Source organism: Centruroides vittatus, unplaced genomic scaffold (assembly GCF_030686945.1).
Source record: "Centruroides vittatus isolate TY-2023 unplaced genomic scaffold, ASM3068694v2 contig_921, whole genome shotgun sequence".
Taxonomy (NCBI): domain Eukaryota; kingdom Metazoa; phylum Arthropoda; class Arachnida; order Scorpiones; family Buthidae; genus Centruroides; species Centruroides vittatus.
This window is the reverse complement of record NW_027122608.1, coordinates 196,357-224,317: the sequence shown is the minus strand read 5'-3', so window position 1 is coordinate 224,317 and position 27,961 is coordinate 196,357. Positions and strand designations below refer to the sequence as shown.

The 27,961-nt window shown below is 36.2% G+C and overlaps 1 protein-coding gene across 5 annotated transcripts; it reads right to left on the bottom strand.

Annotated features, from left to right (window-relative positions):
- LOC136984512 (serine palmitoyltransferase 2-like) lies at positions 1 to 27,305 on the bottom strand. 5 transcript variants are annotated; one of them, XM_067281516.1, is made up of 12 exons: positions 27,217 to 27,305; positions 20,161 to 20,322; positions 18,758 to 18,912; positions 17,961 to 18,106; positions 17,668 to 17,886; positions 17,485 to 17,590; positions 17,179 to 17,398; positions 16,786 to 16,912; positions 15,043 to 15,178; positions 12,958 to 13,087; positions 12,746 to 12,880; positions 1 to 188 (listed from the first exon to the last, which is right to left on the bottom strand). In XM_067281516.1, the coding sequence occupies exons 1-11, from the start codon at positions 27,256 to 27,258 to the stop codon at positions 12,797 to 12,799; spliced, it is 1,527 nt and encodes a 508-aa protein (XP_067137617.1). In that variant the 5' UTR covers positions 27,259 to 27,305; the 3' UTR covers positions 1 to 188; positions 12,746 to 12,796. The 5 variants fall into 5 exon arrangements, with proteins under 5 accessions (XP_067137617.1, XP_067137618.1, XP_067137620.1 ...); XM_067281517.1 differs by having other exon boundaries at positions 1 to 185; XM_067281519.1 differs by lacking the exon at positions 27,217 to 27,305 and adding an exon at positions 22,503 to 22,728.
- Positions 27,306 to 27,961: the final 656 nt, after the last annotated feature.

Below are 27,961 nucleotides of genomic sequence, written 5' to 3'. Positions count from 1 at the left end.
TTTGTAATAGAAATGTAGAAAACATTTATTTTTCAGTTTTATAGGGGATAGGATTGAATATTTGGTTACAAAATCAAACTGACAAATGACAATCCAGGATTTAGAGAGCGATCCAACATCACTAAGGCTGACGACTTTCGTGGGATTCTGTACGTATTTGGCTTCAGATTCTTCACAGATGTGACCTACTAACGACAAGACAAATAAGATGGATTAATAATGACAATAATGTTACATTCTATATATAAAGTATATAGAAGAAAACAATAGAAAAACTCCAACTGTAATACTTTTTATTTCATTTGTTAAGGAGTTAATCAAGCAGTAAATTGCCCGAGTTTTATGACCTTGACCCAATTACTTTCATCCCAAAAGCTCCATAAGTTTGTGGTAAACTGTCAATAAAAGAACCTTCTTACTCTGCACTTTTTTAATTAAATTTATATTGAAATTATAAAATTTAAACAGAATTTTCTAAATTCAATTAAACTGAATACTAATCATTTCTTTAATTATGTTGAATTTAAATATTGATTGAAAGTAAACTGTGGATATGTATATTTCTTTAATAGAATTAATGATGAGCTTTGATATCAAAACTCTAATTATTTAATTAAATATCATATATATATATATATATATATATGTGTGTACTGTCAATATTTAGAAATAAGAAATGAAATCTAAGAAGCCAAAAATCAATTATTCAAATCAAAAATGGATTAACCGTGAGGTCTGCCGAAGAATTTCATATCTGGAGAATGCACCGAAGAGGGGGAAACTATTCAATTTTCGGCCGCGGCCACCCGAATACCTAGAGCATAATTTCTTCCCGACGTATTGATTTTTGTTTTTGCTTCCTTCGGCGAAACAGAGTGCCACTTTGCAATCTACATTCTTTGCCTACTTCCGCGCGCTTCGAAACAACTCTTTCCAATCTAATTGAAAGTAGTCATATTCCTTTTTTACTCCAAGTCTGTTTACAAAGTGGAAAGAGAAGTCACCAGCAGTGGTTAATACATTAGATAAATATTTGCCAAGCTCCAAAAGGTCTTGATATTTATTTAATTATGTTTTATTTATGAATGATATAAAATTAAAATGTGTGTCAAGTTTTATTAAAATTTCTGTTAGTAGTTGAGAGGAAGATTGTGTTTGTCACCTTCAAAAAGCCATATCGACTCTCTCATCTCATTTTTTATTTAAAAGGATAAGTTTCTGTTTGGTTTAGTAGTTTTTCCATCAGAAAAAATGCTCTCTCTGCACTTTTCTAATGCTTTTTTTTTGTGAAATGTAAGTTTAAATTATACTGTAACACATGGAACACTCTACTATATAATTGCAAAGTGGAAAATTCAAAAGGTAAACTATTATAATCGTGGAATTGAAAAAGTTAGATACATGGAAAATACTGTGATTAAATTAAATTACAGTAATTTTTTCTATAAGGAGTTATATAAATGACATGTTAACAACATACTTATGCATTATAGATGCATAACATAGTAAAAAAAATGTATGATTTAGACTAGTAATGTAGTATAGCAAGTTTGTAACATGTTACCTGTTAATCCTGCATTATTAGAATTTCAAAAATTCATCCTTGTGAATTTCAACAGGCACGAAAAATGTCAAAAGAATGAAAATGAACAGCTGGAAAGAGGTAATTTATAGAGCAAATTGATAATTTAAGTATTAATTATGCAATTACAATAATGTTACATTAAGCGAGCTAGTTAATGAAAATATTGATTATCCAATCACGCCGGATCGACACAAGAAGCACAGAAAAGACAAAACGACACACTCAAAATCCACCTATCCTTAGATTCTCAAACTTTCCCCCTCCGAAACTAAATTACAATACGCCCAAAAAGAAGCAAAATGTGTTTTTTCATTGGCAGAGACAGTTTGGCACTTCGAAATCTAAATTTGTTTATCCGAAAATCTCGTCAAAGGGTGTCAATTTGCGCCTGTCAAACTACATTTGAAAAATTCGAGTTGAAAATTTATCAATTGTCTGAACTGGGAAATTAATAAATGCTTGAGTTATCTATGCTACGATTTGGAGCTCGAGCTCGATTCAAGTCAAGCAAACGACTAGAATTGTTTATAAAGCATCAAAATTTCTCGATTTTGATGCTTTATGAATTAAATTTTATTATTATTTGTGCCAAAATCTATTCATATTTGTCGACTACATTATTAATATTTTATAAATAACAGTTTTGCTTTAATGATTAAATAACGGGTGCAAACACCCGATTAACTAATTCATTAATCGACTGTTTATATTTTCATTTATACATAGTATTGAATAATAAATTTTATTCATTAGTTTTGTCTATCCATTAAATATTCTTTATACTTTTGAACACACCCAATAGGAATTTACAATATTTCTCAATTGGCACCTACTGTAAACAAACACTAGGTTGCCCAAGATGTTCAAGATTTCTTTGTGTGTAGACCTGATGAAAGATTGTAGCATGCAAGTGGTAAAGAAAAAAAAGCTTTATTTTTTATGTACGTGTGGCAATTTTTTTTGTATTTCTGGTAGTTTATATATATAAAACTACAGAAAAGCAGCTGAAAAGACGTTAAGACATTGGTTTAAGTTATTGTAGTCTGGAGATTTACAACGCATTTACATTTCAATTACTTAAATGAAATTGATATTTATTGCATGTTTTGGCCACTTTAATAGCCTTTTGATTTTTCAAATCAATTAAGTAAATGAGACCCGAGCAAAGCCGGCTGCCGTTTTGTTTAATAAAAACCTTCGAAGATTACACGGGAAACTTTTCTGTCTTATTAGAATAAAATTTTATGGTTGCATAAATGGCGGGTCGAATATTTTTAGGGCGAATTTGTCGGCGATTTATTATGGCTAGTATTTGTCTGCCGGCAACGAAACAAGTTTCTCCAGTTTTACTTCCTCCTAAACTTTAATATTAATACTAATTATTCATGTATAATTTATTCCTTGTAATGCATTCCGACAAGATGTTTCTTTAGTTATAACTCTCGAAATATATTTTCCGATCTTCAAATCTCATCTCGAGCGTCTCTAATTTCTCCATATCTCCTTCTATTCTTTATGCCATTATATCTCAAGAATAAGAAAGTTTTCTGTAAAGGTACAGTACAAAATAATAGAGTAGAGGCTCGTTCAATTTCCGTCACGATATCAATACGTGGATAAATATTGATCTGTTACGTCTTTGAGGTAAAAGGCACACGTAAAACCTGCTAAACTTAATAATTTCTTCCTTTTTATTAGAAATATCCAAAACAAATGAGAAGGTATCGTAATTTCAATCATCGTCATCAAAAATATGGACACGCAAGCCTTTTTAAATTCATTTTTACTGACTATTTTTATCAGAATATTCATCCAGTCAATTTATTTATTTATTTTTTCTGTCATTTGATATACCTTTATCATACTTAACTATTCAATTTTCCTCAACCTATTGTTGACGTTGTTTCTTTGTTATTTCTTCAAAAATAGCTTTCGTCGTTTCTGCTTAAATTGGCCATTTGAATAGAAAGCTTGATATTTGAGATGTATTTTCTCCTCTACAATATCTTAAAAAGTACAACTATTGGTAACAATACATGGCAAGTCTAAAATATAGATTTTGGAGCACTTTAATATGACAGATAAAGGAATGAATTTAATAACTTCTAAAAAAATTTTGCTTTTATTTTGTTAAAAAAAAAAGAAATAAAAGGTTAGAAGCTTCAAAAAACAACTAGGATTTTTTTTTGGTTGCATTCACGTTGTTGAACATCTACAGAATCATCAAAAAATATTAGCACAAGACAAACCTTTATTTATAGATTATTTTCAAACTAACAAACAGAAAATGCTCTTCCTGGCTTCAAAATAATCACAAAGTAATTCTGTTTTGTTGTTTTATATTATATAGAATTTACTCGGCCAAATACAATCGTTTCCTTATTTATCCTTGCTTAAAAAATGGGAAAAACACAGGACTCTTGCTAATCTGGCACATCCTCTAGTGTGATTTTCACAAAACTGAAGCATGCAGGCAACATTAGTCACATTACACGCCGTTTTTCCCGTTTACTGCGGTTTCATTTCCCACAAAAGGGAAATACAAAGTGTCGACGCACCGTACTATTTTCCTAGTTTCCAAAAAGAATCTGTACCAAAGATTGACAGGTTATGTCATTCTTTACCTTTGAGTCTGTACACACATGGTAATCCCACACATTCACTAATACAGCAAGGAATGGCCAAATTAGCAAGATTCTTATATATACTATTCAAGTTTAGTATATGCTAGATGGCTCTGAAGGCAATTAACCAATATATTTTATATGCAAGTTAAACTACACTATATTAAAAATAACAGTAAGCCCTCGACAGCATCTTATTTATTCGTTAAATATTTCAAATTCGTACGCGTGAGCATCGGCTTCAGAATTTTCCCGATTTTTTTCACACGTTATATTTCAAAACAATTCTTTTTCCTTAATTACTTATGCTCGGCTTGATTTTTATAGTTAACGAATTACGTTATCGAATATGCATCGAAAAATATCTACAAAGAGAAATCCCGTAAAGTCCAGCAGATCATTAGTTGCACTTGTCTTATACAAACAGATCAAATTAAATATAGCCGTAATAAAGTAAATGCTTTTGACATCAGCGGTTACATAAATATAACTTTAATATTTAATTTTAATACTACTAACAAATTTTATATCAACTACTACAATAGGTATTTCAACATATTGTATAGAAATTATAACAACTTTGGAGTTCTACAGAAAAAGGTATGCAAAATCAGATTTTAATGTTCTTGGGAATTCTCAAAAAACTTTTTGCGAGGAAGTGTAAATGTTAAAAATGCTCGAGGAAAATGCTTATCGTAACAAGAGTGTTATTTGTGCCAAATTTGGTGTGGCTGCATTGAGCAGTATGAATAACATCTGAAAAACTATGCATGATAAAAGACTTAAGTGTACTGGTACCTAAGTACAGTACACTTAAGTCTTTTTATCATGCAAGACAACTGTTCCAAACAACTGTTATCTATGATGATTTATTTGTTCTATTCTATCCTATATTGATGGAGTAAACAGGTAGAATGTTTTTGACAAAGTCAACACATCTGGTAAATTACAAAAAAAATCAAGTTTTATCCACTATTCACAATGCTATGAAAAATCATTTTTCTGTTCTCTATTCTAATGTACAGTATTGTATTTCTGAACTCGTCAGCGTGTAGTTCTTTCATTCGGTTGCTGTCAAATTTCTTAGCAGAACCAATTAATTAGTTGTATATGCAGTTACAGATTCACACTATGATTAGAACATTAAAATATTCTACTTTCTTCTAATTATATTACAAACATACAACCACATTCCACACATGTAAGCAGAATAAATAGAGAGTTGTGCAATTTCTAATTTGTATTGTACAAAATTACAATACATAATGTAGTTATTGTACATATTTGTAATATATATATATATACTTTGGGGGTCCTCTACTTCTCAACTGCCCATAAATCCCCCTTTTTAACTTAAACCCTAGCAACACCACACGTGCACAATTATTTTTCAACTCCTTAAAAAAACACTGTACAAAGTAAAGCTGGCCCTTATTCACCTAAAGCCCACCCTGTTGAATGTTTGGTGTTCGGTCACCAAATGAGAATCATTCGATGCCGACGAGAAAACGTCAGGTCGGATTTTTATATCTTTTTATTTACAAGTATATACAGCAATGTGCAATGTTTTACAGTTCGACATCGATCGAAGGTCCAGTCGGTTTTTGTTTGTGTTGACTGCTCGTTAAAATGTCCGTTCTCGGTAGCCGTCAATCCAAAAGTGAGCGACCGGTTCAAAGTTCGCTTCTCTCTTCTTTTCCTGCACTCTCTATCAGTCTGAATCGGCACATTGCTGATGGGTGCCACAAATGCCCGAGTAATGCAGGTATGGCATACGGCTAGTTACTTGTAACAATTCTTAGAATATTTAAAATTGGGATTAAAAGAAAGGAAGATGCTGGATTTATTAAACATCCATAAGCATAAATTATTTACACCAAAACTTAGGTTAAGTCCTTAAAAGTTGAACTTGTTAACCAAATATAGAGTTGGATTATCTGTTTTAACTATTGAGTGTCATTCCACTTTATAATGCATTGATTATAAATTACATCAAATGGGTGTGTGTAAAAAAGAATTTAATGTGGTTAAAAACAATTCATAATTTTCTAAATTTTGAAAAATAATGTATTTAAAATTAAAAATTTAATAGATTATAATGGAATTTAATATTAATTAAAATTCTAATGTATGCAATTTTAAATAGTAGGATTGAAAGGTCATTTATTCGTAATCCATCATCGAGTCGGAATTTCTTTTTTGTTTTACTCCTGGCTAACGACAGTAGATTACGAACACACGATAATTGCCATTACAAATGCACGATAAAATAACTCACTTTTTGTTTTATTGAAATAAGAATTTGTTCTTACTTAAATAATAATGTACTCTAATAGATAAAGTGGATTTTTTATTTTCATTTTAAAAGTAAAAAGGCAGTTATGATGGTCGTTAAGTTTAATACGCTTTGACGGATTGGCCGTCCATTAACTAATTGATCTGACAATTCTGACTGATTAGGAAGCAAAGAATAAAAACCAAAAGGGACCAAGCAATCTAAATTAACTGGCGTGTCGGTTTTTCTATGCTTTCACTTTGATCGCCGTATGTTTAATAAAAACAAAGTTAATAGCAGCAATGCTAAATGAGTCCCGAGTCTGCGAAATCAAGACAAAGATCAAAATTTATAATTCAAGACTAAGATCGCGACTCCAATACCTCGTAATGCTGCAGTTTTTAATCTGCGAGAATTTAAAACCGAATTAACAGTAGAAGTACAAATGTTTGAAGATATCTGTAATCTCTATGAGAAATGTGTTTTTATTTTCTTCATTATAATTTGATCTTAAACATTCAAAAAGACTTTCATTTTAGGAAAAAACACAAAATTTATATTGGCCTTGCAGGTAAGCGAGCTTTCCATTTATTTTGGTCAACTTATAAGACCTTTCTCAGGTATATCCCTTGTAAAATCGATTCTTTCTGGTAATAATGTTCTGATCATCTACACATTCTATTCTACAACATAATTATCAGAAAGATTCTACCTGGTTGATCCTGCCAGTAGTCATATGCTTGTCTCAAAGATTAAGCCATGCATGTCTAAGTACATACCGAAATAAGGTGAAACCGCGAATGGCTCATTAAATCAGTTACGGTTCCTTAGACTGTACTTTCCTACTTGGATAACTGTGGTAATTCTAGAGCTAATACATGCATCAGAGCTCCGACCTTCGGGGACGAGCGCATTTATTAGACCAAGACCAATCGGGCTTAGGCCCGCAAATGGCGGTGACTCTGGATAACTTTCAGCTGATCGCACGATCTAGCACTGGTGATGTATCTTTCAAGTGTCTGCCTTATCAACTTTCGATGGTAGGTTATGAACCTACCAGATGAAGATTGCCAAGTGTCTGCGTGTCTGCACTTTATAGTGTTTAGGAGACAAGAAAGATTCTATTTTAGAAGGGATATACACAAGGAAGGTCTTAGAAGTAGACCAAAATGCTTATAACAGAAATCTCACTTATCTATAATTTATGGTTTGTGCACTTATTTTTGCTTTTTGCCTTGTTATTAGAGGATTAATTTAAGAAAATACTTCTCAAATTTCCATTACGGTCCATTACGGAAAGTATCCATTACGGTCAATGTTTTTGGAGACTAGAAACAGACTGATAAATTTGTCAATATTTTTAAGATTTCAGTCAAAAATATAACTTGGATTATAAATTTTATGCACTTGTCTCGTCGATGCTTGACGTGTGCCACGTGAACGCGATCGGAATAAATTTAATAAATTGGAGTATAAATAATGCATGCATACCAGTAATCGTCAATCCACGACAAAATATGGAATGAGTACCAAAAAAAAATCAATAAGATATCAAATTTGATTTGCATTTTGGAGAGAGGAGAGAAAAGAGACCCGCTAAACTAAAGTATAATTGGAACAAAAATTTAAGTTTCAGGTAAATGAATATTTACTCAGGTGATATCCAATAATTATGGTTGGAATCATATCAAAGCGTACAGGTGTATAAAATCAATACACTAGTCTAATAATACTTCTAATAGTCAAAAGTCCAATTTGGTCAATAAGAAATAATTAGAAGTAAATAAAAAATACACAATAGGAGTCATTTTTATTGTTTTTTAGTGTTTACTCTTGAAGCAAACTTGTATAATGTTGATTTTGAAGTTAATTTTTAAGTTATCATTATAGAAACAGTGCACTTATTGCTGGTAGCATGAGTAAGCGCTTGTTTCATCATTATTAATTGATACAAATAAATGAAACTGAGTAGTGTCTAGATTAATGAAGACCGACTTAGTCGAAGTTCCACATTATGAAAGGTAAATTAAGGATGAGTATTTTGTTAACAAAGACAAGAGAATGTAGCACACTCATTTCAGTCTTGTCCAGATGTGTGGCACCAAAAAGATGCTCTAAAAGTTTAAAAATTTACTGTAGAGACTTTTTTTGAATTCAAAAATTGCTAGAATCTTTCTATCGTCGTAAAGCTTTGATTTTATAACACCATTCTTGCATTTTGTGAATCACACTGTAACAAACACACTATGTTATCTGAGTTTTGATTATCTAAGATACATTCAATTCATGTTACTTTGAATAACTGTGATGCTGCCATACCTAAAAAATATAATAATGTTATACTGTTAAAACTAGTCTGACCAAAAAGAAAAAAAAAATTCAAACACCACCTTCAGTGTTTTTTACCATAGAGAAACAATTTCATGCACAACAGTCATGCAATTTAAAGTACCTTTAGTACATTGTACAAGCTTCTCTTGTTTGGATACATGCAACAATATGGTCTGGAGGCATAAGGTAATGTATGTTATCCTACAACAGCTGTTCCCGATCCCTCAGGTCTTACACGGATAAACCTGGCATCCCATCTGGTCCCATAAATGCTTGATGGATGATAAAACTGGAGACTGGGTAGGCAGGTGAAGGAAATGTGAAACACAACACATTCTTGGAAACTTAGCCATGTGTGACCAACCATTATCTTGTTGGAAGATGGCCATTTTCAGGGGTGCCACAAAAGACAATACAAGAGCATAGTATTTCCTAAACATACCGCTGTCATCAATGCCACTCATACCATTACTGAAGGTGACCTGCTGTCATATGAAATGGCTTTTCAGACTGCCATCTCAGCAGTGGGGGCATTGTGCCACTCAGAAGTAAAGAAGGATTGAAGAGCAAATCGGTAGTCCTCCACATGCTGATACAGGGGTCCATTCACAAACAGAATTGGAAACATTAGTAGTCCAGGCTTCTCAGTCATTGTCCCACTGCAAACAAAGACAATAATGTGGGGATACTAAATGCAAGATGTATAGAGGTCACTATGCATTCAAATTTGCCTCTGGTAGTCACCTGCTAATGATATGGGGGAAATAAAGTTCTTTAGTGAGACTTTCACCCATTCGAATGGCGATCAAAGATGCCATTGGAGCCGTTTTTGCTCGTCTCGCATTAGACAATCATCCCTCTGGTATATCCAGAACTTGCTTGCCATACGTGCATAGCCTGATATATCCACTGTTCTCAACACTTCACAGTCAGGTCATAACATCTTAGATGACAAGCAAAACTGCCTTCCCACTTGCCTCAACTCAATGATGTGGCCTTCATCAAACTCCATTAACTATACATAATGTACAGTACTTAACATATCATACAGGCATTCTAAGAGCGCCAAACAAAAGATACAATAAAAATTCTGAACACAGCAAGCCACTTGCCTGGGAGCAATTTATTTGTCAAAATTTTAAGTTTATCTGAATAATACAAAAACTATATATACTTACTGGTTAAATGTTAAGAAAGTTATTTAATAAATACGAGTTATACATTTAAGTAAAATTCCGTTTAAAGAAAATTAACGACGTTGCAGATGAATTTGCCGAAAGTCATAAAACGGATCACCAACCAGAAAAGCCAATGGATTGGAAATTTAATCCATAAATGTGAATAACCGCATAAAATACATTTTCAAGAATCACTATCAAATCTGCATGAATTATGACAGAATATAGATTCACTATTTTTTTCCACTATAAGTCATATCTAGGCATACTAACTAATCCAGTACAATCTGCATTGGCACAATGCCAAGCTAGTGTCTTTCATTTAAACAGTGTTTGTTTTTATAAAACAGGTATTTAAAGAAGCATGAATTATAGTGATGGAATGAATACACACACACCATTTGTATTCAAATGTGAAGTCTTTAAAAACATAATGTTATTTCTATAATTTTTTATGCTAGTCCTTAACATGTCGATACTTTCGAACGAATGTAAAATATTAGTAAAGATTCAAATAGAGTTTAATATATAAAATGAGAAGAAATCTCGTGAGGTTGTACGCAATATTATTGATGATTATTTCAGAACTTAAACGATAAACGTCGAGCACCGAGATAGCTCTATGTTTATAATAATATGCTATTTGGTAAGCTTCAAATTTTGTAATAGACTTTGTATTTACATAACGTATAAATGTACATGTATAATTTTATCTGTTTAACCAACTGTGTGCTTTTTATTTTGTTTTCTCTTACGTAAAATAGTTTGACTCGTCTGTACAAACACTTTTTTATATTTACGTAAACTCCGACTGGAATTAATTTATCGTTTCGAAATCTTAACGAATTTTGTAAATATGTAAATTAAGGATTAATCATTTTAATCGTACAAATAAGAAATAACAACCTAATATAAATGTATACGTACATTAAATTTTAGTAAATACATAACATGATAAGAAATAATTTAGTTAGTTGAAAAATAACAATTCAAAATAAGTTTACACAGCACAAACACTTATTGTATTTTGAATGTTATCACACACGTTACACTTATTGTAACGTCATAAATAATACATGTTTAATATTTTATAGAAGTTCAAAATTCAGTACAAACTTTATAAATTTTATTTTGTCTCTCGCTTTTATGGTAGTTCTTTGCAACAAGTCTTCGAAATTAAATTTTGCAGACTTGCCTTAAAGAATATATTAGTTGGAGTCATGTACAGAATAATCATATTTAATTTATTAAAATCAGTACTAGAGAATTCATATATATTCTAGGTAAACAGAAGATGAATTTTTAAAAAAATTTTCTAAGGCACGCGTTTGTATTCTATACTTTTCGGTAATTTAAAACAAGAAATACAAATTTTACACTATAATACTATCAATAATTTGTAAAGAAAGTTTTTCATTTTAGAAATAGTTGAATTTTAAACGCAAAGAAATTGATTATAATGTAATAACTGGCTATGTATTTTCAATAAAGACAAGAGTAAATAGTATGGTGTAGTTTATTTTGTGAATCTTGGCCTGGTAATGTGCAATACACTACAAGTTTGAAGGTATTTATTCTATTACCTCTCAGTCTTGCAAATATTAAAGATTACAAATAAAATATTAGTTTTTTATTCTACGGCTCTTGCCGTTTATGCAGCCGATCCCGACGTCGAGGCGGCCTTCGACCGAGCAAGGCTCGTCGTCACTTTGCCTCACCCCGAGCACCCGAGGTGGTTGGAGGCTATCTCCATTTACAAATTTAGCCGCGCCACCACGTGCATAAAATATTAGTTGTAATCATCTTAAAACTTTGCCAAATTACTAGAATACCATCATAAAATAGAACACTTTGTATCTATTATGAGAGTATCTATAAAACCATTCTAAGTGTGTTCGGTCTACATTACTTTAGATAATCAGAACACTACTACATAAATACATATTTTGGTTATCTGTATGCAATTTTTCTTATATAAAATATAATTAAGATTACAATTGTGTGGATTAGTGCAATAAAGCATAATCATGTTTACAGCAATTTTGCTATTATGCGTTTTATGCAACTCTCCAAAGATCGCTACGTACAATAGTAGGGCATGTTACTTATGTCAGCATATACAACTTAAGCATAGAAGTAAATTTACTCAGTTATTTATACAACTGAAGTGTAATTCAACATTACAAGAAAAATACCAAGGATATTAAAAATTCTAACCATTGCTTTTAATTCTTTGGTATCGTAAACATTTTTGGACAGTAAATTCGGCCTCTAGTAAAATTACATATGCACTATAGTTCTATTGTTATATTTAAAGCTATTTTCATTCAGAATTTTTCTTATGTAAGATAACATAATTGCTAAATTAGTTAATAGCAACCATTTTAGCTTTTGAAATGGTTAATTGCATAGTAATTTTCATCTAGGTTACATAAAGTCAAGTGCTTTTACGTATGGCACACGGTGTACAAAAATTTATTTAAAATAATGACGATAAGAGTACTTTATATCTATAAATCAACAGATGATACTGTTTTTTTACATATAAACAATTTTGTTTAGTGACTAATTATTTTCATTTAATTACAATAAATATCGGTTCTAAATGCCCAAAATTTTAAATAAGATTAGCACAGAAGACCTTAAATTATTTTTTAAAAGATTATTGAATTTGAGTTTTTCGTAACTTAAACTGTTACCTGTTATTTTTGATACATTGGGTATTAAAAATATCAAAATTTTTTCTACTCACCTCCACAAACACAGATCATACACTTCCGGAGTTGGTTTTGTACTATCACAGTCAATGACTACCTACGTTGTTTTTGGAATGTCGGGAATATTTTAGCCTGAGCAAATCTCCAACTTCATCTATAGCAGATAGTGCCTTAAAATACAATTAAAAACAAATAAGAACGATAATTAAGGATCTCCAAAGTATATTCGACTTGTACCGTTACTCACCTTATCTAACATTTCACGTGTATGAGCGGCAGATATACAAAAACGTGCTCGCGATTCGACGAGCGGCGTGGCGGGAAAGGCAACCCCAACCGTCGCTATTCCACGTTTTAGTAACTCCCGGACGAAGGCCCTAAACAAATATTTATCGTAAGAAGTGAGGTTCGTAATAAAGGCAAAATAAATATGTTATCTTTCACAACAAATCGGACTAAACGTTCTTTATTAAGAATTTTAAACCAATCGGTTTTCTTCACTAATCGAAGGGCTTATTGGAAATGTGCACTCCGTGGGTTGTATACCCACATTAATAAAATATTACATGTTAAAGTGGCAGCAAATTAACAAAAAACTCCTTCTTTCTTCCAGAATTTCCTATAATGACATATACTGTTTTTCCACACAGCCCCGTGATTCTAAATTAATAATTAATTTAGAATCGAGGGGCTCTGTGGTAGTTCAATTATTAAATTAATTCCAGGCCAATGAAAATTACTTATCACATAGTACTATGGAATGATAAGTAGATAGAAAACGAAAAATGAAATTTTTAATACAATATCTACTTAAGAAGAATTAGTGAAAAAATTTTAAAGTACCAACACATTAAAAATAAAAATTTAACTGAATTATTCAGATTTTTAACTTAAAATGTTCTCAGCCCCAACAAGTACAATTCAAACCATCAACAATCCTACTCTAATAAAACCCCGTTATCTCGACTCTCGGATAACTCTATATTTTTCTATATTTTGACCAGTCTAACGTATTATTCTACGAGAGAGAACCTCACGAGTCTACGTTGTTGACAGACGGCCCCATTAACCTGACCTACACTCGACATATTTTAAAAAGAAATTGCAAGTCTTTCTGAGAATTTGCATTCCTATTGTGTGAACAAACCTCTATATGGCTTACTTTTCTCTTATATCTCTCCCACCACACAAAAGTTGCTGTTATCTCAATTCCTTCACTAGGAGGGCACCGTCTAGTTACAGTTCTGCTTATTAATTACTCAAATTTCATTTATGTAAACTATCTGGCTGCATATTCTACATTTTACAATAGATCCAAGAGGGCTATGGTCATTAATGCTTAAAGCTAAATTAGAAATGTTAAGAAAACTCGGGTGGTGGCCATAAGAGGGAAATGCTGCAAAAGAATATGGTATACCAATGAAAACCTATGAGAAAATGCACATAGACGTCCAACTTCGGTCTCGTCAAAGAGGCTATTGTAATGCGGTTTAGGCTAATACTCTAATACAGTATGGTAATTTAAACGCACATAAAAATGATCACATTTATGCAAATTCTCATTAGACAGGCAATTTCGTGAACTGCACTATTATTTTATGTACTGTAGCAAGATAGAAAGTCAAATAAACTGAAAAAGCATGACAAATTGTGTGTACGGTATTTAACGACACCTCCAACCATTTATATTTTCCTAAAACCTCGCTAACTCAACACATTTAGCTTCTCCCACGAGGCATCAAGTTATTGGGGTTCCACCATATGTTGTTAAATTATATTTATCTTATTGAAACTGAATATTTTAATTACATTCATTAACTAACATTAATATTATATCAAGAAAACAAAAAGAAAACAGCATTTTTATGTACGTTACTTTATCCTATACTAAAAATATTAATGTTAACATTATTATTACTATCGATCCTTAAAGATCAAACCAGAATGGTTAACAATTATATTATACTACTATACATTGCAATTAATATTAAAAATGCAGCTTGTAAGAACTTTTACGAGTCTCCGGTCGGACAGAAAATGATAATTTTATAACCGGTTTCGACTCGCATCGTTTATATTCGAATGTATTTCGAAACAAAAAATTTATGGTAAAGAAAAATATTATTCATTTCATTCTAGAACGATTAATGTATCAAAAATAGCCGATATTGTAAGAAAGACACACAGTACAATAGACAATAAATTTTAGTTTGGTTGAATACTTCATACATTATATACACATACATCAAACACATACGCATGCACAAATGTTACCGAATAATCTGTAATTTAAGGAAGAATTCCAAATAATTTACATTTTAAAATCACTTACGGTATTTTTGCTGGCATATATAATAATAGTGGTACGACGGGAGAATCTTTGTTACCATAAATAATGAAACCCTTCTCTTTCAATTTCTGTCGAAAGTATCGGGTATTCTGAGCCAACTGAGTAATTCGCTGCTGTCCTGTACGCATAATATAAAACATAAATTATAGAATTATTATACGTTATAGAATATAAAATCAATTTAACGAGATAAAAGTAGAAAGAGTAAAAATAATTTTCCTCTCTATTAAATCACCTTACAATCAAAAATAAGGAAGAAGATCGATATCATTTCCGACACGAATCAATTTATTGATTTCTAATTTTAAAAACGGAGAATATCGATTTTAATATGTTATTAAAATAATCTTAAATGGATTCTTTTATTATTATGACTTAAAATCATCACTCTTATATAATTCAAAATAATCAATAACTCGACATATATAACATTTCGATAAGCGAGCGATTAGATAAGAAATGTAGGCCAAACGGACGATTCGTAAACAGCCGACTCACGGCACGACGAATCGTTTATCGTCTACGAGACGCTTGAACAAACAATATCGTAATTAAGAGATCACCAAAAACGAAGCAATTGTATACGTGTCAATGATGTTGACACAAACATTACTTAGCAAATCTTTTACAGAACGATTGTATAATTCATAACAAATCGATAAGCTCGACGGGTACTTATTTATAATGCATTTCGTCCGATATTTTGTAAGGAAGAAGTTTCGTAATTGTTTCAATTAATTAAAATATCGGCCAATTTGACAAATTTAATATAAATACAGTTATATTACACACCAAATCAGTTTATACAAAATATATTTTTTTATATTCTGAAATTTCTAAATGAAAACAGATAATTTTATCATCTGTTTTCATTTAGAAAACTTAGAAAACACCTTATATAATACTGATAGTTTAATCAGTTAATCTGAAAATATTAATTCGAAAATATATCTTGAAATGACTTTACAGACGTATAAAATTAATTTAAAATATTCTAACAACTTCCCGTTCGCCTCAAATTTCCGAGCTGTCGACGGCAGAGCATTAATAATATATATTACAGTAATTAAACAAGTATAAATTATATAATATATACTCTATTATTTTGCTATTGCTATTATACATTAGTATACATTGTTATCGACGATGTGTTAAATTAAGCCAATGTTTTAAAATTATTTTCTAGGATTTAGGAGGGCAAGCTGCTATAATTCTTCTAGTTTAACTTCTAGTTCAATCAAGAGAAGAAAAATAAAGGTAAAGAATAATATATAACAACAAGGACATAAGTTACAATCAATAATAAATTTCGTAACAGATCTATGCCAAGTTTATAATATTAATCTAAATATTTTTCTGCTGTTTCGTGGCAACTTATTGAATAGATATGACCTAGATATAGCTTTACTGTTACAAAGATTGCTTTATTATAATCAATATTTGTTTTGCATTTATCTAAAAATTACAATGCGAATGCATATTTGCTTTTCTTTAAATCGATTTCCCGCGTTTAATTTGTTAAAATATTTACGTCGGTAGTAAAAATTGACACGTTACGAATAAGTTAGTTCTCTCTCCACTTAAAAGCTAAAAATATATCGCATTCGTTAACATTTAAAGTCCGCATTTTGTTAATTTTCAATTAAGACGCCATTTTGACAATTTACGTTATATAGAATCAATTATTTTTCCACGTTTCTTTCCGTCGATAATATCTCAAATTACCTTCGTTAGTTCCATCTTCACCCATAATAACTTTCATAGCCGAAGTTATCTGACATACAACTGGCGAAGACATGCTCGTAGCATAGCTAAAACTGTAGCAATTGCTTCGTAGATAGTTAATAAGATCCTAAAAATAGAAGAATTAACATTAATACCATTTGCAAAAGCTTAAACGTATCGTCTTACTTTTCAGAAAATGGATTAACGTGCGAGCTCTAATAAAATTTTATTAAATAATCAATATATGGATTTCGAATCTGGTCTATAAACCCCGTTTAATAATTCAGTACAAACATAGCGCTTTGAAATTGTGCAAATGCATGACGTGACGTTACGGTCTAAAATTAGAAGAATCTGACAGACTGTTTAAATAATTTATGCCCGTTACGGTACCTTTGAGCCTGCAATGTAGCCTCCCGCAGCTCCGAAACTCTTGGTGAACGTTCCCATTAATATATCTACATCTCTTGGATCACAGCCGTAATAGTCGACGACGCCTCTGCCGCTGGTGCCCAAAGCACCGATGCTGTGGGCCTCGTCTAAATAGAGATAGGATTTGTATTTTTTCTTCAGGTGAATAATATCTGGCAGATTGACTATGGTACCCTCCATGCTAAAATTCAAAATAAAAATTTTTTAAAATTACAATATAACTTAACACAAAATATCTTAAAACGACAAGACTCGAAATGCATCGACCTATATACTCCTTCGACGATGATGATGATTTTCCTCCAAGGACGGAGCGTCCTGGGTTGCCCGGTAATAAGAGCAGTTCTTAATTTAGTCTCCAAGTCTTCCATATCTAAATAAATCAGTTTTAATTAATTATTCAAATCCATAAAAACGGAACTCCGAAATTTAGAAGCGTACGCAATTTACCGTTATGTTTGAAAACTTGGATTGAGGCGCCCGACAGACGGCACCCGAGAATTAAAGAGGCATGGTTTAATTCGTCACTTAGTAATAGACACCCTTTAGTGACTAAGGCTGGTATACATGTTGAATTAGTGGCAAATCCCATTCCTACTACTATACTATCTTCTACGCCTAGAAATCTTGCGACTAGCTTCTCCAATTCTTCGTGCATATCCAATGTGCCTGAAAAAGGAACGGCAGTTTTATCGACGGCAAAGTAACCGATTTTCGGCACCTCTCTGCTGCCGAACGCCCACCTAATTCGTGACGTGTAGTACACACTCCTACGCCGTATGTACATATAGATGTTTCCACTGTATCTGTACACTTTCCTTCATTTTGTGCAAATCCCAAATAGTTGTAGGAACCTAAGTTGACTGCTTTGCTCGACGTACCCGGCATCCTGTAACATTTAAACTGTCAAAAATGCAATGCAATAACCTCAAAAACTATTTTACTGGATTTAACGTTCACAGTTACGTAAAATGTAAATATGCCAACAAGGCCAACGAATAATGGACGATAAATAATTTCTGCCATTTATAGTTCCTAGAAGGAAACACTCGCACGTAACAAAGAAACATGATTCATTTTTGACATATTTTAATTGAATTATATAATGTCAACATATTTACGTAATTAACCGTAATTACCGAGATATTTAACCGTGCTAAAAATTAGCATCAATATTTTAGAATTATTTCAGCAATTTTCTTCTTCTAGAATATTAAAATGCTCTTGAAAGTAATGCTATTTTGCCGTTCGAGACATTAACAGACGTTTTTATAAATAGCAGTATTCGGCGGATCGATACGTATCGAGATGATAATCTTTAGGGTTATCAAAGATAGAGAAAAACATTATCAAGATATAATATTTAACTGTTTACATACCAACTATGTAAACAGATGAGTATATATATTATACTTTTGGAGTTCTGCCAAGACGATAAACACGATTTCTGTTTGTATACTCTTCTTTCCAAAGTAGACGCACAAATATAGTTCAGCAAATTTGGAACGCAAAGTTCTATAGTTTTTGGAAGGCAACTTACGTGAAATGCCAGTTGTAGTCGTTGGACACACGATCCTTTATGTCGATTATCGCACCGGGGGTGCTGCATATTGGTTTGTTGACGCAATCGGCTCCTCTTCTGAAGAGATTTCTTGTGTAAAAACACTGGAAACTTCTATATAGTGGCACATATCCCTTAAAAGCAAAAGTTTTGAGTTTAGTCATCCGACAAAAAATGACGTGGTCGATCTTTACTACGACATCACAATACAATAACAACGAAAAACTGTATCTAACAGAACTAATATTAATCCGTTCCATTTAGCAGATAAAAATAATGCAACCGACGGTAACGGGCAATTTACTAATTGGATATTAATGCAAAAATTAGCGATATTACGAAAAAGATAAGGGAGACGGTAATCCGTAGAGATTTACGTACCCATTATTCATAAACGGCATTCGCCCTGCTGATCTTTTTCCCACATTTTAATCAGGAAAACTATGCAGTATACATAATAGATTTGTTTTTTACTTATGGGATGTTTGGCATCGGTTGTTGAATTTGTCGAACACGGCAAGCACCGAAATGCCGGGTAGACTAAAATTAGACCTCTCGGATAAATTAATTAGTGTTACTGCAAGGAAGAAAAGAACCACGTCGTAAGCGTGTCACAGGGAACAGAAGAAAAACACTTTTATTTTAGGAACTAGCTATTATGAAGGCATTCTATCTTTGTACAAGTAAAAACTCACAGACTATCGAATGCACGGAGAAACACGCCAAAGCTTTAAAATACGCCGACCAAACCATTTTCAAAATTAACCATTCTTTACGGAAAGGTTCGAGCATTATCTCGGAAAGAATCGGCATATTTTAAAAGCCCGAGCGGGCGACCAGTTCCGCCGCTCCTTCAGAATCCGGGCCAAAATTCCAAAACTGCCAGTCGACCACAGCTTCATTTCCGAGAAACGCATCCTAAGATGCCAGAATCGTCGATGCTGGCATCTTAGAATGCGGAATAGTTCCAGATCCACCGGCCGGAAAGGCCGAGAGCACACGATTCCACCAAAGCACGACTAATCGTCCGGCAAAGGATCCGAAACGTTCTAGTTCCAAACACCTCTAAAATATAATCATTACGAATAGTTTTAAGGTATCACAGGCCCCAAACGTCGCTTAAAATCGCCACGCATCGAGCGATTGTATTTCCAAACGCATCTCGTACACAAAGAGGCAGGAGGGGGTAAAAAAAAAAGCACACGTCTACGTTCGTAACGGCGAGGTGAACGACATTAAAAATCGTAACAAACTGGCGGCAAACTCGGTCGTTCCACAGTATAAATAGCAGAAAAAACGGAAGAGGGACGTACGAATCTACAAAGCACTCGGGCACACGAGTCGAGTGAAGGTTAGGTTCGACTAGGGGAAGGTGGGCTTACCTGTCTATTCTTCTCGGAAGCCGAGTGTTTCTCTTCCAAGCCTACTTTGCGAAGGAGGTCCCTCAGATGTCCGAAAACGATTAAAATACCGTATCCCAGGTAAGTCAAAACGGCTACGATCAGCGGAGTTTCTTCTAATTCTTCGGACTTCATGATGTCATACTGGAAAGAAGAGGCAGAAATTGAAATTGGAAACCGGTCACGTGGCCGGCGAACGTCGCCGCTATTGGTCGAAACTCAATTCGTCTGCTTTAAAAAAAAAAAATGAATAAAATAATAATAGAGAATCGCGGGGAAGCCGAAGCGACTTTTCGAAATTTCTGAATGGTAAATTAATCGATTTTCCAAAAATATCCGTAACGTAATTTGGAAAACAACGACAAGAATTTAATGGGAGGGAAAAGGTAGATATTTCGTGTTACGTCACGCTAGAAGAATCGGTGCCCGTCGAGAATTTAAGGGCGACTCGCGGTGGGAAAACCGGGAGTGAAAAAGCTGACTAAAATAAGAGAAATTTCGCAATTGGCAGGCACAAAAATTATCGAACGGGCGAGGGGAAAGCGTTCGCCATCGATTATAAATCGATTTTTTCACATCGCCCCGTATACTTCGGGGAGGGGAGGGGGCGAAATGATTTTTCATGCCGCTGCTATATTCGGACGGCGAGAACGAGATTTCTAGAAGGTTACCTCCGATTAACCGGGGTCGTTATAAAAGTTATAATTAAGAACGACCGGCGACGAAATTAATTAGGCTAGCCAGTTACGAATCTCGTTACAAATTATCGTCGAATTTCCGAGATAGACGGGAATTTAATTTCGTTCGCCAGGGGGTCGAAAAGGACGGGAGAGTGGCCATTGGTCGGGCCGACTGTCCGACGGTTTTAATTATTCGCCGATGACGCGTCACGTGGGCAGCCGGACCAATCCGGGAGATCGTTTAAAAAAATATCTGAAAGTAGTGGTAAATTACCGAGAGCGATTCCTCGCGAGTTATTCGAGACGCGTCATAACGCGAATTACGCAATCGGAAACTTATCTAGAATGCGAGGGCGACGCGTGCAGACACGCGTTATCGCGCACTCGTCCTTACGACATACTTTGGTCGAGTATCGTCAGACCCAAAATCTGACGCGTAGACCGGTTTGCGACGTTATAACGAGGCTCGGCGTAGAGGTACTGTACGAGCCGAAGAGAAATCCTTAATTTATACAGCGTACGCGGCGACGCGCCCGTCGACGCTCAGACGGGAGCGTAGAATAATTGCTCGGGTAAACAGCGCGGTGACGTTAATCCCCGCCACGAAGGATTACCATTAACGCGATTCGGGGCGAAGAAGGACGTCATCATCGGCGCGTCGTGCCGGAGGTAATTAACCAGCGATTACCGACCTACTTCGTTATTCATCCTCTAGGTCGCGTCCTCAGCGCCGCCTAGGCCGGAGAAGTGGGCGAGAAACGGGAAACACGCGAGCGCCAGCGCCAGGTTCGATTCTCCCGCGGTGACGTTTGCCAAAGGGAGTCGAAGGTCGCGCGCCGTTTCGCTCTCTCCCCCCAAAACCGGTCGCGAGAGGTCGAGAGCGACGGGCCGTGACGCGTGCGTAACTCTGTCGTAGTGGGGGGCTCGGAGGAGCTTTCCCGGCGCGTCGCCCGGCCGGGCGACGCGACGCCGAGAGCGCTTTCGTAGCCGTCTCACCTTTTACCCACCGCGACTCTCCTATAAAGACCTTTTTAGCTAATCGACGGAGCGACTTCCGTTTCCGTCCGCGGGGTTCGGTCGGCGCACGTGACGGTAGTGTCATTCCTCTGGCAGTTTCTCTCCCATTCGTTTCCATCTCTTCCCTCCGTCGCCGCCTGACTCATTCTTCGGCCCTTTTTCTTCATTGTTACCGAATTAATACCCGACACCGTCGACAATTGACGTCTTCCGAGGTCGTTCACCGCGCCGGCTTTTGTCTCGCGCCCGGCTTGGTCGCGGGCCGAAAAACGACAATAAAAATCAAATAAATCCGCACCCGAACCCGACTCCTCCGTGCCCGGGCTGATGCCAGCCGGCGCCGTAAGATGGCGCGACTCGGAGCCGATCGACGGCCACGTTCGGCCACGCCGCGGAGGAAACAATAAAAAGAGAAAAAAACAAAAAAAAAAGAAAATTTGACTTAGGCGACGGCGGATGCGCGCGGGGAACGACGGACGGCAACGTCGACGACGGCTAACAACCAAGATCAAGGTTAAATCAATGGAGTCGTCCGCTCCGACCTCTCTCTCCTCACCCCTCCTCCTTCGGCAGACGTTCCGCAACGCGGCCATTACTCGGCCGGTCCCCCGAACGCCTTCCACCTACCTGAGACGTTTGGCACGTACATATTGCGAATCCCTCGTCTTCTACCGCTCTCCCGGTACACGTCCGACACGTGTCTGAGTAGTGTGATGCGTCGAGTCATGTGTAGAAGCCGCGCACTAAGCGGCGTCGTCGTCACTCCGTCGCTCGGCACCCCCGCGTCTAAGCATACCTAGTGGCCATTTCTGGAAGCTGTTTTTAAAGAGAAACGTCGCTCGCCTAACCTCCCCTGACGTCACCGCACCAATGACGACTTACTTTACCCCGTTCGTGACGTCACAGCGGGAAGTCGCGTGTATAAGCGGCGTTTTTTCCCCACCTTCCGATATTAATAAATCCGGATTAATCGCTCGACGCCGTATCCGTTCACCTCGACTGCAAAAATTATTATTATTATTAGCCTTCGATCTAGTCACGTGATGGCCGGGGCGATTTCTCTCGCTTCGCCGGTGGAGAGAGCGTGAAGGCCGAGCCCACCTCCCGCTCCCTATCGGTCACATGACGCGCATCCGAGCGCGGAGGGCCAAATTTTTCTCCTTCGGAGGGAGAGGGAGGGCTCTCCGCTCCGGTAGCTTTTTTTCCAATTATTTTTGGCAGCCGAGTTTCGCCGGCAGCAGCTCACGTGACGAAAAATCGATCGCGCGACTTAATAGCAGCGTAAACGGGCGAGCGGGTGCAGTCACATGACGCGCGCGCTAATCGATTAACTCGCGTGTCGTGACGTTTAAAAAAAAAAAAAAATACATCGCAGATAACAGCATTTTTCCAGTGTTGCGTTATCGCGGTCTCCAATTACTTTAACCGCAATCCGTCGCCAGTCCCTAACGCCATTTTTACATTTCAAACGCGAGCGAAACCGCTAGAAAAAAGAAAAAAACGAGTTTTCTCGAACGTACGCGCGATTTTGCGCAATTATTTCTGGAAATCGCCGTCACGTGACGCGACATCGATTAGAAGAGAGTAATTAACTTCCGGTAGGTTCGTTATTAATTTCGTTCGTGTGACCCGTGACGCTCGACTCGATATAACGAACGAGCCGTATTTGGAGGACGTGTGCGATTTTTACGAAGTGTGACGGAGCGTTACTAGTAGCCAAGGGGCGAGCGATTCTTGTCGCTCTCAATACTTTGCGGCACCATTTTTCTGTATTTCGCAGACGGAAACGGAAAGAAACACTTTTTAACGGAAAAGTATCTTACGTTAAAAGCGGAAGTTTATCTTTGAAAATAATTATCGTAACCCGGAATAAAGGAGAACAGAAGCTATTTCGCTCCATCGTAACAGTTACCACCATCTCTTAAAATGGGTTAAATAAGATAACATCGCGTAACATCGCATTACGTCACGCCAATCTAAGTATTCGTAACGCGACGCGATAAACTATAGAGGAAGCTAATTTGCAAGCTCGTAGAGCGTTACGCGTCGAATTTGTGCAAAGATTTGGGAAAAAAGAAAACGTTATGTGCGTAACCTATCGCCCTTACCGATACTTCTGGTTACTTAACGGTTCTTCAGGATCCCGTGAAGAATGCCGTTACCGATACAGAAGCGATTTCTGTCTTTACTTCTAAAAGATGGGAGCGCGATACTCGCGAATTGTTAGTTTCCGGTATCGCGCGATCGGCGATCGGCGTGATAAATCGATTAATAGCGCGTGACGATCGATACTTCGGCGTCTTTACGGGTCACGCCATCGACGCCTTTAGCGCTTCGCAGAAGGCCACCGTTCCATTAACGTTAAGAATCGACCGGCCAGACATTAACGCGCCACGCCCCTCGGCGTAATCGATGCCACGCGTATACCCCCGACCAACAGAGTAAACACCACTGTTTACTCTCGTTTAGCGTTTATCGGTGTTTTCCGCGCGGTTACATCACTAGGACGACCATTTTTAAGGCTGGAAGTAAGATCGCGTCACGATAAACCGCAGGTTACGCACGCGTAGCCGACGTAACGGTAGCGATTTGCTGGTAAGATCGAACGGGAAACGTCACAATAGTAAATTTAATGTAGGTAATCCAAAATGGAGTCTCCGAACCCGCGTATTTGCCAGATTACACAAGTGGATAGTTGTGTTCTCCAATCGTGTGGGTGGTACCAGAACCCGACAATCTAAACGACTCGTGAGGTTGTCTATCCGAAAAACACTTCCAGGAAAATCCCGGTGACGCATACGTAACAATACCGGACGGGCGCTAATCAGCGTGATAAAGGCGCGATAACAGAAGCGATACCTCTGAAAACGCTATAAGCGGGTTGCGTTTACCTATATAGGTCTGGCGATACTATATAATTCGAGTACTGTATTAGTCTCGCCCTATTCCGAAGTTGCTGTTACGTGACTTTGCTCGGAATACGACCGGGTATTATTTGACGAAATTCCATTATCTTTGTATTCGTTATTTACGGAAGACTCCATACAATTTCTGGTTCGAGGTCCGCACGCTAATCACAATATAGAAATACAATAGAGAGAGAGAGAGAGTTTTGTTGCATGTTCGTTAAACAATGACGCACCGAACGAGTTATAATGGCGTAATAAGAAAATACAGATCTTTGCGTAAGCAAGATCTGTATTAATCGACAATCGAGGTTACATCCACGAATGGACTGAAGAACTACTCAATTTTATTGTAGTGTAGAGCACTACACCATATAGTGTATTGATACTATTGATGCATAATACAGCACAATGGAATGTAGTGTGTATAGAATAGAGTAGGAATGTAACCGAGAGCAATACAAGGAATGAAAAATACGATGTGACGTAATTGAAAACAATAGTAATTTGAACGTGCCGGATGGCAGAATTTCAAGTATTTGTGTGCAATTTCGAGGGAGGTGGAAGGGTCCTGAGAACAATCGATTGAATTTTTCAAATTATCGGGATTTTTATATTTCTTTTGCCATTCCGAAAATCCGTCAAATACAAAATGGCCAATGCCAAGAGTGCAATTAGGCTAAAACAGTACGAGACAAAAACTGGGAGAGAGTATTGTTAAAAATCGTCGCATTATAGAAACACTGCAAGACACCGAATTCGGTAAACAGGAAAACTTCAAAATATTAAAGTAATATATAAAACGTGAGTACAGAGACGAAATGATGTAAAACAATAGAGAATACGGCGGAAGAAACAGAACGATTAAAAAATAAATAACAATTTGACAAAACGGCACGAGAAAGGAGCATTATTTTTCAACTCTTCCCGCCCTGTGGGCACTAAGAGGAGCTCGTTTAGTAAGCCCATTATGGGTTCGACCAGGCCCACAATGGGGCGACCGGGTGGTGAGGGACAGGAACTGATCCCCGAAAAACTCGTGGGATTCGATTCCGGGTCCCTCCCAAAACGGTAGGCTGCCATCTTGGCCGCTCTGAAAGGAGTATTGTGACGAAAATAAAGATCGATCGAAGCGTTCACTTTTGCCATTCTGAATTGCGTAAAATTTTAAGTGTCCATTGTTTTCTTATTGTATTGATATTTCTAAGGAAATAACACAGTGATGCGCATTGCCACTCCTCCCTTCTATATTCTTATAAATGTGGAATAAAAAATTAGCAGCCAAAACGGGCATATTTTCAAACTACAATTGGTAGATGTGTGGAATTGTCCGAACGCCAACCATGCGCCATTTTTCAACTTAAGGCGGGTAAAGCGAACCCAATGCCATTTTTTATCCTACCGCAGACGACCGAGTGTAGGGAACGGTAAACCTCGACACACACTGTTTACTTTCTGCAGTTTTAAATAGTTTAAACAATAAATAAATCTCAAAAAGCCAACCGAATCGAAGATAAAAATATATTTCCATAACTCGTGCGAAACTAAATATGGCAGGCGCTTCAAAAAACCACGACCGTAAAACGAATAGAAAACTTATGGGAATAACTGTGGTAAGAGGAATATAGCATTACCTATTCTTCTTACCACAGAGGAACGAAGTCCTTGCTAGCAACGATCACGCGCTACCTACGTAGAGACGGTGCCATTGTTTGAAGAATACACTATTCTAATTAGTAAGTTACGTCCGTCCCTCGTTATCACAAAGTAGCGTATGTACCCATTGAATGTTTTGAATACATAAGGGAAGTGGGGTTGAGCCTCCTCTAGTTCGCTTCTCCTCCTGGCCCGAACTCCAACCTATTCCAGCGTTCGAATATTGTCCTCATATTTGCCCATTTCAAAAATTGCGACTGTTCAGAACATTTCGAATTTCTTCTAATTTGTATATTCTACGCTACACTGAATTATTAAATCCGAAACCACCGGCTGCTAGTCGACCGTGTGGAGGAGTCTCGAGAACACTGCAACAGTACTCTCACCCTGGTTTTCCTAAAAGCGGGTCGACGTCACGTTAGAACAGAACGAAAGCAAAACAGTGCAGGATTTTGCTAAACGAAAATCGAATTATATTAAGAAATTAAACGATGCGCACGAATGGTTATATATATATATATATATAATTTTTCTTTCTAGAAATTGCGCACTCCTTCGTAGTAAACAATACATCAGATTACAAATACACGGTTTTCTTCCCGGCATGCGTCTGCCCGAATAGGAGCCGAAACAAAATTTAATTTGAATTTAACTCGCGCATGCTCATTATCCGATTATATTTTGTTTCCATTAATTTTAAATACACAGGCCCGAAAAAAGCAAACGGCTCGGAACATACTTCAACTCCACCCCCAAAAATACGTTATTGCCATACTTACAACGCCATCTTTCATCCACGAAAAAACTCCGATATTACGCATTTCGGCATTCTTTCCTTCGTCCACGTCCCCAATTTTCTCCGGATCCTCGGAACGTTCCGTTAAAACCGTGCACCAAATTAGCAAAATTGACGATCGCTTTCTTTAACCTCCGGAATGTCCTCCATCTTATAAACAGGGACACCAGAAGGAAAAAAAAACGCTACTTGTTTTCGGTTAATGTTACGCTCGTTACGCACCAATACGTACCTCGACCGCGTATTTCGGCCAATTTAATAATTTTCGAAATGCGACTTATAAAATAGAGGTCTTACCGGATCTGTTGAGGGGCACCACACACGTTAAGGTAATCTTCTCGGGAATAACTGCACAGGTCTGGCCTTGAGGATTTCCTGTTAGTGTATGGGGGAAAACTGTAGTAGAAACGAAAAGCAATTTGATTTTCCCGCACAGTTTCGGACTGTGAAGGCCGACCGTAACGTGTGTCGTTTCCGTTCGGTTGTGAGAACGATCGTGTCACGTGAATGTTTACATGAATTTTTAAAGATTTACGAAAGTGAACCATGCCTTTGGCATGTTAAAGTTTATCACGACAGAAGCAAAAAAGAAGGTGCCTATTTTACGTTTAATTGAAAAATTGAAAGACATTCTTTGTTAGGATTTGGCTCAAAGTGTTAAAATTATCATCACAAGTGCAGTATAGGAAGGAAATTAAGAAAATCGATGCATCAGTCAAGTCAGGATC

Coding starts and splice junctions, on each gene's coding strand:
- LOC136984512 (XM_067281516.1), bottom strand. CDS start 27,258: ATGCGTAATATCGGAGTTTTTTCGTGGATGAAAGATGGCGTT. Junction 18,913..20,160: donor CTTCCGAGAAGAATAGACAG/GTAAGCCCACCT, acceptor TTTGCTTTTAAG/GGATATGTGCCACTATATAG. Junction 18,107..18,757: donor GACTACAACTGGCATTTCAC/GTAAGTTGCCTT, acceptor TAAATGTTACAG/GATGCCGGGTACGTCGAGCA.